General features: G+C 26.7%; 4 protein-coding genes across 6 annotated transcripts in view; 2 read left to right on the top strand and 2 right to left on the bottom strand.

Moving 5' to 3' along the window:
- Positions 1-14: 14 nt before the first annotated feature.
- Positions 15-6,952, bottom strand: LOC132916315 (syntaxin-6). 2 transcript variants are annotated; one of them, XM_060976215.1, is made up of 7 exons: positions 6,637-6,952; positions 5,252-5,448; positions 4,922-5,016; positions 4,255-4,314; positions 3,337-3,569; positions 3,151-3,245; positions 15-236 (listed from the first exon to the last, which is right to left on the bottom strand). In XM_060976215.1, the coding sequence occupies exons 1-7, from the start codon at positions 6,669-6,671 to the stop codon at positions 160-162; spliced, it is 792 nt and encodes a 263-aa protein (XP_060832198.1). In that variant the 5' UTR covers positions 6,672-6,952; the 3' UTR covers positions 15-159. The 2 variants fall into 2 exon arrangements, with proteins under 2 accessions (XP_060832198.1, XP_060832197.1); XM_060976214.1 differs by lacking the exon at positions 15-236 and having other exon boundaries at positions 1,101-3,245.
- Positions 6,953-7,571: 619 nt separating this feature from the next.
- The window catches only part of LOC132916306 (FIGNL1-interacting regulator of recombination and mitosis-like), a 33,216-nt gene continuing 28,648 nt past the window's right edge, over positions 7,572-12,139 (top strand). The window contains exon 1 of the mRNA XM_060976190.1: positions 7,572-7,755. The gene's annotated coding sequence lies outside the window, so the exon portion shown is untranslated. The remainder of the gene's footprint in view (positions 7,756-12,139) is intronic.
- On the bottom strand, positions 7,763-10,520 carry LOC132916313 (gamma-soluble NSF attachment protein-like). The gene is made up of 8 exons (XM_060976212.1): positions 10,221-10,520; positions 9,977-10,044; positions 9,815-9,899; positions 9,685-9,702; positions 9,406-9,613; positions 9,084-9,332; positions 8,763-9,005; positions 7,763-8,649 (listed from the first exon to the last, which is right to left on the bottom strand). Exons 1-8 carry the CDS (start codon positions 10,268-10,270, stop codon positions 8,509-8,511), a joined length of 1,062 nt encoding a protein of 353 aa, XP_060832195.1. The 5' UTR covers positions 10,271-10,520; the 3' UTR covers positions 7,763-8,508.
- On the top strand, positions 11,050-12,087 carry LOC132916319 (DNA polymerase epsilon subunit 3). 2 transcript variants are annotated; one of them, XM_060976224.1, is made up of 2 exons: positions 11,050-11,382; positions 11,563-12,087. In XM_060976224.1, exon 2 carries the CDS (start codon positions 11,563-11,565, stop codon positions 11,950-11,952), a length of 390 nt encoding a protein of 129 aa, XP_060832207.1. In that variant the 5' UTR covers positions 11,050-11,382; the 3' UTR covers positions 11,953-12,087. The 2 variants fall into 2 exon arrangements, with proteins under 2 accessions (XP_060832207.1, XP_060832206.1); XM_060976223.1 differs by having other exon boundaries at positions 11,054-11,382; positions 11,541-12,087.

Below are 12,139 nucleotides of genomic sequence, written 5' to 3'. Positions count from 1 at the left end.
TATCCTGTCAAAAATGTAATAACTGTAAATATTTATTATAATGGATCATAGAATATCGCTATTAATAATTCATTATTAAAACAGAATTTAACACATTCGTCTAAATGCTATGAAGAAGAACCAATAAATTCTTAAGGAAACTAAGAAATTAAACGAGATTCACTTAATTATAAATAAAATTATTAGAAACACCAATATAGCGGTCAACACTCCAATGGCTACCCATTGTCTCCGATCTAAAACAAACGGAAAGTAACATCACATGCGTCACTTATAAAAAAATTGGTCAGAATCAAGAGATTTTATCGTCATTCATTGAACAACGGTAAAATTAAACAAGTCATATATGGCATACTATATAAGAAAAATTAATATTTATATATTTGGCCCTTCTTCAAACAGTAAATATTATATATTATTTTCAACATGCATTCTTCAACAAACATTTTATAACAACACTAGATTTTCTACATCGATACTCTGCACTTAAATATTAAGCTATAAATTTGTTATTAAGATTTAATATTTTACATATTTCGAAAGATGTTTGCCATATCCATTCAATGCTTTAAAAGTGCAAAGAATCAATATTATAAACTAATTTAAATATCTTTTAAAATTATATTTTTAGTTTGAATTGTTTATACATAACAAGCAGTAATTGTAACATTTATTAAATTACAGAAGCATCAAAATAATAATTTTTATATATATTCAATTTTTAGAAATTGCATAAACGCATGAATAAAAATTATTTTCGCATAAACATATAAAAGCAAAAAATGAGGAAAAAATGACATACCTATAAGACACATTTATAAACATGTTTTAAGTGAAAAAGATCATATTCCATGATTGAGAGATTTTATATTGCTTACTTGTATGAGTATTAGAGAAACTGAATGCAGTAAACAAAGTAAAGTGCTGAAAATTGGCTTTAACAAAAATTTAATGAAAAAATATATTCATTATTATCTCTCAAACACAGAATTCAATATATAACGATTTCTTATACATATATAATATTGTTGTAATTATTATTTGAATAGTTTCAGTGGGTAGGAGTTTGTGGTACTTTACAGTAACATGTACAGTATAAATAGAGTCTCAAATTTTATTTATCAGTATGTCTTCACAATTGGTCATTTATGTGAAATAATAAGATATAATTTTTTCTTTTAATTTTTAAATACAACTAGAATAAACAATTTCTCTTTTACGTATGAATTCACAACATTATACTATCAACACTCTTCTAACAATGAATAAACGCGTCAGTTTCTAATTTTTAATTCATTTTATTATGTTTTACTTTCTTAAAATGGAGAGAGAACTTCAGATTATCTGGAGTCACTAAATTTTATAGTACTTATGAACAATCTCATTCACATTGAGAAACAATCAATCAACAATCACCATACGTACAAATAATTGTTTTCACATTTTTCTCTTCTTTCTCTTCAACACTTTTCTTTCAAACTTTATATTTTCATTTACATTCATTACACACATAAACTGACTGGTACTTTCACAATATCGTATGAATATTTCACACTACCAGGTCCTAAACTATTTTTGTCTACGCTTTAATCAATATGTTAATATCACATGTTGTGTACATTGGAAGTAGAAGTATCAGAAATTTCCAAATTTATTGAAAATGTTTTTCTGGTAGTATATATGTATATATGTATACTATATATATTTGTCTATAAATTTATGACATTAAAATTTTTTCAGGCACAAATTACTTGTGCTACCTTTTCCTGCTTTGATACATGTTTTGAAATATTTGACAATATGTTAACATTTCTCTACTCATCTAAACTATTTTTCTAAATCCCTATATACTAAGGTATTTATATACAATTTGTATATTTATCTATATTTTGTTGATATATGTTAACTTTCTTTAGTTCTCTGATGTTGCTATTGAATTTCATACTACCATTTAGTGCCTATCGTGCTATGTAAATAAATACTTGAACTGTATTGTTTTAAAATTAACTATTGTTCTGAAAGTACAACTGGTCCATTTTAATACTACACTTTTAGGGAGTATTTACTAAATTTAAATATATATAACTTTTTTAAAAACTATAAATTTATATACTAATTATTTTATATACATAGATTTTCAACAACTGTTCACATTAAAAATTTAATCTTTGTTTTTGATTATTTTTGTTATGATAAGAATAAAAGTTAACATAACATTTATAAGATCTTATGTTTGAATATATTGTGTAAGAAAAGAATGAACGTTATGGAAAGATGAGTATTAAAATATAAATTTTTTAATTTTTCCTTTTATATTATTATAATAAAAATGATGAATAAAATAACAGAAAGATCTTTTATAATTTAAGTAGGAGTTCCTATTAAATATATGGATCAATTTTTACTTTTATTTCATGTTTATAACATGTTTTAACTCATTATTATCGTTTTACTAAAACTTTAATCATTTGATACATAATAAATAATTTGTCAATTTAATACTTCAATATTGTAATAAAAAATTAAAGAAACTAAAATAGTTATTTCACTATATGAAATATATGAATTATAAATGCTATTTATTTTATTAATTTTTTGCTTTAAAAGTAACTTCAATTTAGTGAGACTTCTACTCTCCAATAAATTTCTCATTCTAAATAATCATATAGCAGTATAATTCTATATATATTTAATAGAAAAATCAAATCATTAAAAATAAGTGCAATAGTGCTAAAAATTAGCTTAAATTAATGAAGAGAATGAATGGGAAATGACTTCTTCATGGATAATCACAATATGCAATGTTATTGTAAAGACAAAATGAATTATTAAATTCATTACACAATTCCATAATTTTTCAGTAAATGTTTAAAATTATTAATTTTGTATCACATAAAAATTAGGCATCATTAACAAAGCCAAATATTGTAAATAAATTTGAACGAAAGAAAATGCTCAAGCAAAAAGAATTATGAATATTACTGAATAATTATGGTAAAATTATAATAAAAATATCTATTTAATCTCCAGAACACAAGAAACAATTAGTTATTGTATTTGATAAGGATGATAGAGAAGAAGGTTTAGAGGCAAGATCAGAAACACTAGATGTTGCAGTAGTAGGAGCAGGAATGTAATTATTATAATTACCATTACTCATATGAAGAACTTTGGCCATTTTTTTCATTGTTGCATCAAGTTTAGAATCAGTCACCTCTAGCTCATTACCGAATTCATCTAGCATACTGAAACAATTGAAAACATATATTAAGAAACCAACTAAAAAGTAATATTATCAACAACAATAAATTTAAATAGTACTGATTAGAAACTTACACTGCTTGTTCATCTAATTCAGTATTAATTTGTCTGGATACTGTTTTAAGCGTTCCAATGCTTTCACCTATCATATCTAATTGTTCATCTTGTTGCCTCATCATGTCATTTTGTTGTTGTAACGTGTCTCCCAAAAATTGCCTATTTGGACTATCAATTTCATTTTCCAATTTACTGTACTTTGTTGTACCATGATTGACAGGAACTCGAGCAGGACTATTATCTAAGAGTGGCTGCGATAAATAAAAAAATATGAATATACAAATTGTTAAATCAAAAATATAGTACATATATATTAGCTATAAATATGTACACATTGATGTAAAGATATTTAATAATCATTTGACAAGTACATTTAAATTATACTAATATAGTACAAAAATCTTATTTTATGAATTATACTCATGATATCAAATATTGATTTACCGCATAAACCATTTTCTTATTTCAGTAATCTCGATTGCTAGTATCTTATTTGTAAAGTAATAGAAAAGTTGTATCGTTAAGGAACAAACCAGTAAATTTGATAATCACTGTCAACATTATCGGTGAATTTGACAGCTTCGTATAGGTGTCGCAATGTATACGATAGTAATTTGCGAGCGAAATTTAAACGTATAAAAGAAAATACATTTAAATGACTTATTACTTTCAATTCCATCTATGAAATTAATATGTTGTGTTACAAACTCTAAATATAAAATACGATAATATAAATTATTTTTATTTGAACAATAATAAACATAATTATAATTATGTAGTTATATAATTATAAAACATAATAAGAACATGTATGTATGTTTTTTAAACTATAATTGGTACTTTCATTGAATGATCCTAAACAATTAAGACGATAATAGATGACAAAAACTATAAAGATAAACATATATATATAAATAGTATGTAAATCCCACAAACCTGTCTGGCTGTATTATCGCGATCTCGACCCCTACTTAAATTCATTTTATCCTTCATAGTCTGCAACAAATTAGTAATATGATCGATATATATATCTATATATATATATATAGAGTCCGGCCGAATAATATTTAAAAGCCTGCATGACATGATTTCTTGTGGAAAAATAAGAAAAAAGTATAAAATAAAATATTTTCATTCTCGACATAGTTTTCGAGGAAATAGAGTTTGAGAATTTTTCAAGTATACTTAAATAGAGCTAATTCCGGACTGGACATAAGACGTCTTATTTTCGAGAAAAATAAATTTGATATTTTATCACACTTATGTACTACTAGACCGATTCTTAATTAAACATATTCAAACTCTATTTTTTTGAAAACTAAACTTTGAATGGAACAATTTTATTTTACATTTTTTGCTTACTTTCGCATCTAGAATAACATTTTATTGATCGCTCAGGTATATCTAGTCGGTAATTAGCCAAGTTCAAGTATATCTGATAAATTTTGAAACTCGATTTTCTCGAAAACTAATCTGAGAATGAAAAAATTGTATTCTATATCATTTTCTTATTTTTCCACAAACAGTCAAATCATGTTCGTTTTTACACGTTATTCAGTCGGATCCTGTACATAAACATTGAATGTTATCTAAAAAGTATTACCTTAACTTCTTCTCGCGTTTGTTCGATAAAACTTCGTTGAACCGTTAATTCCTTGTTATCTATCTTAAACTTTGTCGGATTTTTTTCTACAATACGTATAATCACACATATAGTGCATTAAGGGAAATATAGCATATGGATATAAAAATTCAAAATTTTAAAAAGAACATTTTTCAATTAATTTTATATAAATTTCAATAAATAAATGACGATTTTTAAGAAAAAATGTACATGTTATCTATTCAAGTACACCATTTTAGTATTAAATTTTAATACTGAAAGAATTAATATCATATATTTCGTAATGTATAGATGTATATCAAAGGATATAGATCGTGTCTTCTAGATCATCGAGATCCCATTCTATTGAGCGTAAGGCTTTCCGTAATTCGGTAGTAGTCCACTCCAATTCGTCACGTGAGATTGGGATTCCCCCACTCACGGTAGAGCTCGTGACAATAACATCTTGCAATTCCGTCCAGCGCCCGTATAAACCGCGGTTTTTATTTAAGGCCTTGCAAACTTCGCTACAATACAAATAAACGATATTATTTATATTAGAAATTAAAAAATTATAATGAGTACATTAATTAAATATTATATCAGTAGTATAAATAAATTATACATTAAAATATAAGAATATATAATATAGAATAATATAATACATGTGAATAAACAACATAAACTATTATTGTTTGTAAGGAATAAAATGAATAAAATTATTTCATATTTAAGAAGGAAACAATAAATTTTTTCACTGCACGTCGCTAGTAATTAATGGTTGGTCACAAATATGTTATATAAATATAAGCACTTTGACTTAACAAGTGTTATATAATCGTAAAAAGTACTTTAAATATCAGGAAATTTGTTTTTAATGCTTAACAAACTAGTAAAATTTTATGCATGTGAAATTTTAATTAGTTGTAATAAATATAAATCAAAGTTTCTTTCTAGTAATTCATATCTAGTAATAAATAGTTGTATCTATTAAATATAAGAATAAAATAATTTAAGAAATGAGTTATAGGTAATATCAAATAAAAAGTCTTTTTTGATAAGAAATATCAATCGATTATACATTGTCACTTTATATTTGTTGTGTCTATTAAATGCGCATTAAAATATAAAAACATTGTATAATAATAATTCAATTACTTCTCAATGAAAATATTAAAAAATAAAAAAAATGTCTATTGATACATTTAATAGAATGTTGCAAATTTAATATACTTTTCTACGTATTATAAAAACATAAAATGCAATAAATTTAATCTAAAATTATTGCGGAAAAAGATTCAACGCTATCCCCGATAAAAATAACGAGTCAAACGTTGAACAAATTCAGCGAACAAAATAATACATATAAAAAGTTCAGATTATAGGGAGGTGTTTATAACGTATGTATATGTATATTAAGATAAGATGCAGAAAAAATGGATTATCGTAAAACATTCTCAACGAAAGTTATAACAACTAGAAATTATTTCGAAACACCAAAAGTAAAGTTTCTTTGTAATTTCGTTTGCGACTATTCTTAAAGGGTTGATGTATATATACGATATCAATGTCACAAAAGGAGCAACAAAAATTCAAAAGCTTGACAACTGTATAAACTTCACTGATATTGATATCGACTTTTTTATGGATAATTCTGAAACTTGAAGAATATTCGTTAAAAATTCATACAACAGGGAGATCATTTTTTTACTTACTCCTTGACGACAAAGAACGGATTCTCCAGCGTCATTCCTTCTTTTAATTTAAAGAGGTGGCCTTTCTCGCCGCCTCACGGCACCCACAGAAATACGTATACGCGATTTGCCGATCATCGGTGGAAATTCCAAACGATCTTGACAGAACTATCGATACTCAGATGAACGATGACAATAATCAAAATTGACACTTGCTCGCGCTCTAGTGTTATGATACCACGACGTCGTCGTGTATTGTGACGTCTGCTTTCAGTCTTCCTGCAGACGACTATTTATTCGATTTTAACGTTCGTGCGCAAACACGCCTCTCTAACAGCCACTGTAATATTGATTTCGTGTTGAAACTCCTAAAGTGAAGTTCACAGTCATTCGATAAGGGACTGATTAATAATCGAAGTAGCGATAAAATATGGATGATAAATAGTAAAATTTAATATTTCATTATATTATTTATTTAGTTTCGTAACAATATATAGAAGTTTCATGTTCCTTGTTCGTTTAAAAGCGTTTTATTACATGATGATATTTGCTCATCTATATCCACAGATTGAAGCTTGCGCACTTATTTCGCGCTAATTTTTTGAAAATATCATGTTGTATAAACTTGACATTTGTTGTTATATTTGAATTCAATTTTAGTTTCAGTACAATATGAGATTTATTATAATTTATTTGTAATTACTTAATAAATCGTGCAATTTTAGTTTTTAATTTGTTACAGAAATAAGTTGAGAAAATTGTACATACTATATTTCTAAAGTAACGAATTAGCGAAATAAGTGAAAAAAATGCGTGAATTTCCAACTATAAAAGTTTAATACATTAAAGACTATCGTTTTATTTAGTTAGTAAAAAAATTATTTATATTATTATGTATTTATATATGAAACACTTTTAGATAATCACGTATATGTAAGCTTTTTTTTAATTTGTCTATCCTTAGTAATTTATGTTTTTGAGTAGTTGATACGTCATTTCGCGGCAATCTTTCAAAACCGACAAGTGAAAAGTTGTATTTAAAATTTTGTGAATAGGTGAAAAGTATTGTGTTAAAATCTCCTATCTTTTTGAGGACATGCCATAGAAAAAGATAGTCTGTAATTCTGGAAGACAAAATTTGTGAGTATACATGTATAGAGAGTTCAGTTTATTCATAACCTCATTTCTTTTAACTTGTACACAATATCAAGAGAATCAACACGTGTTTAAGCGTTCGCAGTAACAATTTATTTTTCTATATATATTTTTACAGTTCGTAAACATGAAATTAGATTATTAAAATATATTTGTGTTTATACATCTTTATTGACATAAGATCTGCAATCATCGGAATATATTCTATAAGAACAAAAAAAATATAATACTTATGAAGCGGATATCAACATGAGAACAGTATTTTTTAAAGATTATATTCTTAAATATTGTTATATTCAACATAAATGCATATATATTACATATTTACTTCTTGTCATAGGATTCCTTGCAGCATGTATATGTATAAGGAATTATATCTAAAATATTTTATGTAACTGTTATTTTAAATAAGAAAGATTTCCTTGTAAGCAATGTATTTCTGAAAGTATTTTTAAGAATATTTTTCGAAGTATTTTTTACTAAAGTTTTACTAACCATCAATTAATGCTTAGTAAAAGTGCATTAAAGAATTTAACAAGATTTAAGATTTATGTATATACATATATATATATGTATATGTGTGTGTATATATGATTAGTATGCCTGTAAAGAATATTTTTAGGCATTAAATATATATATATATATATCTGAATTAACGCAATATAATATCTTTTACAAAATAAAATTTGTTTATACTTCTAGATATAAATAGTTAATCTTAATAATAATAATATGCAATCAACATAATCCTTCATATTCTTCGTCGTCTTCTTCTTCATTTCCTGTGTTTTTCGAAGGTGCTGCTTGTGCCTCTTCTTTCTCGATAGTATCTTCAGATGACGTTGTAGTAGTATCTTTAGATTCTTTAATACTCATGTTCTGAAAAGTGATATAAATTGAAGAAAATTTTTATAGGTCTTTTTACATGTAGTTTTGTTATATAATATATATTATATATATAGTTTTATTAAATAAGCAAATTTATTGCTTACTTGAACTTCGGTTGTAGTTTCTTCCACCAATTTTGAGGCATTAGGAGATGTATATGATTCTGCTGCATTTGCTCTTATTCCTGGAGGAGGTATTGCATATTGTTGCTGTGGTAGAGGTATACTTCTAGCAAGTTTAGCATATTCAACATCCATGTGTTTAATGAAAGGATTATTTAATGCTGCTCTTGCAGCATCTGCATCTTCATTATCGTATGCTTGTAATAACATTTCTAATGTATTAACCTGATGATAAGTAAGAACAAATGAAGATAAACGTAATGTTTTTAGTTACAAAGTCTTAAATTTTTAAATGGTTCGAACCTCAGGAGCTTCACAGTAATTTCCCCATTCTTTGAAAGCTTTCTCAGCTGCTACCTGATCAGCTCGAGCTAACTGTACTAACACTAATGCTACTGTTAATCTACCAACAGAGGGTGCATGATCTATCTGTTGATGCATTCCAATTTCTCTCCGAATTGCATCTGCTGCTTCATCATACATTTGTAGTTTTACTAATAATCTTGCCACTTTGCTCATGTATTCTGCAGCCTGACGTGGACTATCTTCAGCCTTCATTGAAAAGTACATATTATATGACTTTCAATAACATTATCACTAATTACAAAAGTGAATTATATCTAACCATAACAATATTAGCAGCTCGTTTAAATAATTCTAGTGCTTCTTGTGGTTGAGTTGCTTCTATCATTTTGCCTGCTTTATCAAGTACAGCTGCACCTGCATCAGGTGACCCATGCATTTGATACAAAGAACAAGCACTATGTGCTAATTTTGGTGCTTCTGCAAGATTTCCCATTTCTTTGCAAATTAAAACAGCATGTTCAATACTCCTACAATTGAATATATTATAGCAAATGATAATATTTCTCATAATATATTATTAAGGATCTAAAGAACTTACTTTGCAGCATGAAACCATCTTTTGTAGAATTAATGTTAAAGAATAAAATTGCCTCTAAATTATATAAAAGAAACTTAAAATCTTACTCTATCTCAATATATATAAAAACTATATCAATTTAAAAGGATACGATCTATTTTCTTTATAACAATCAGCAGCTTTCATTAAGCATTCTTTACATTGTTGATAAGATTTCGCTATTTTAAAGCAAGTTGCTAAAATAAATAACAGAAAACGTGATTATTAATTGTGTGATATTGTTATGTCAATGATTTCTATGTATATATTTTACCTGCACTTGTATATTCATCGGCCGCAACTTCGAAATCAGGTCTCCATTTTAACAGTGATGTTTTTAAGCTATAACATAGATTTACCGTATTTGAATAAGTGGATCAATAAAAATGAAATTATTTTTACGCTATGAAAAAGTACGTATTATCGATTTCATGCAAAAAAATTGACGAAAGTCAGATTAATTGTTGGCATAATTACTCGCAATTCTGCATTGACAGTATCTTTTATATTGACAATACCTTTTCTCAGCTTGTCGTATATGAGCATTTCCTTCTTCGATTTTTGACATTTTTCTCCGAATGGTGCCTTGTTTCGATTTTCGTTGTAGTTGGTGATTGCAGTGGTGAAACTGTCAGTTTCGGAATTAATTTTGGTACCAAATGGCTCTTGTCAAACCACCGTACAGACGACAGATTCTCCGTTTTATACAAACCACGGACTACGGACCACGATACATGCGACATACGACCGTGATACGAACTAAATATTGTTGGAGTAGTCTGTCAGTTTCAGGGTTGTTAGTTGCTACTTACTAGATCGAGGGAAAAAGGGGAGAAGATCTAATGGTAGTGGTGAAAGTAGTATAGTCAGTGGACTAGTGACGTTGTGACTCATACTGTAGACAAGTGGAAGTGGGGAAACAAATAATAGTTGTCATTGGACGAAATTCATATCACGTGACACAAGCGAAGTAGCTGTAGAGATTTTGTCTGACAACTAAACTGTATATGTCATTCTACGATTGTATGTGAAAAAATTTTGGGAGCTATTGGAATCTTACCATTTTCATATCATTTCCAACTTCATCAATACCATAATTGAAAATTATAGCGAAAACATTATCATTATTTGAAACATTTGTTTATAAAGATTTCCTATCAATATGATTTTATATTTATAAAATAAAATATACGCGACTGTTATATTTTAATAACTATTATCTTTGGTAAAAATTGGTAAAACCTCACACAGCATAGATCATTTTTCTTTTGACGTAACATTCAAATAAATAATACTATATGTGCTTATAACTTTCGAAATCGCGCCATTTATTTTATATAGATGGCGGTATGAATTTTAATCTTGACCTGATGTTTGTGTTATATACTACTCCATCACATACTCATACCACTTGAAACCTTGATTTGTACCACTTGAGAATAGAAGCATGATTGTTGACATTATTTATTTAAATTTAATAACACAAATGTTGGAAAATTTCATATGCCTGTGATATCTTATCCTTCTTTTCCTTATATGTGTTATTTTCAATATTTATTTTAAATATATGTGCAACTGACACATTGGCGGGAAATAAGAAGAAACTGTTTTTATTCCGATATAATTTTAGTATAAGTTAATTAAAAGATAGCTTGAGTGTGATAACATCTTTAAAACAAGGTAATTTAATTCATAATTTTTATTGCATTTTATTTAATATTTTTCGTTCATACTGCATCATAACCTTAAAAGCATAACGTAATTTATTATAAACAATTAAGATTTTTATCTTTTTTAATATTGTACTACCACTCCCCCCAAATATTATGTTTATATAGAATAATTAAATAAAAACATCAGATGGCAGAAAGGCTTGAAGATCTTAATTTACCAAATGCAGTTGTAACAAGAATTATAAAAGAAGCATTACCAGAAGGAGTTACAATTGCTAAAGATGCTAGAACTGCAGTGGCAAAAGCATCTTCAATTTTTATATTGTATTTGACATCATCTGCAAATATAATAGCTAAGAAAGGAAATCGTAAAACGATAAGCGGTCAGGACGTTATTCAAGCAATGAATGATATTGAGTTTGAGCAGTTTGTTGACCCACTACAGGAATCATTAGAGAATTTCCGTAAAGCACAAAAAGAAAAAAAAGATGCAACATCTAAAAAAAAACAACAGAAAAAGGATGAAGATGATGTTATAGAAGAGGAGGATGGAGGAAGAGAAGTTATGGTTTTTTGATATGTATTAAGCAAATAAGTTATGATAAAAATAAGTATATATTTTACACAATTATTGTATAAGTCTATCAAACATGTTAAATGCTTCTATTTATTATTCTATAATAAAAGGTAAAATATATTCGTATAAAAAGTTTTTGATTCAAATTTCCTTTAAATTTTCTAAAACTCTTCAAAACAAATTGTCT

This window comes from Bombus pascuorum, chromosome 2 (assembly GCF_905332965.1).
Source record: "Bombus pascuorum chromosome 2, iyBomPasc1.1, whole genome shotgun sequence".
In the NCBI taxonomy this organism is placed as follows: domain Eukaryota; kingdom Metazoa; phylum Arthropoda; class Insecta; order Hymenoptera; family Apidae; genus Bombus; species Bombus pascuorum.
Note: the sequence above shows the minus strand (reverse complement) of the source record. Positions and strands in the feature narration are given on the sequence as shown.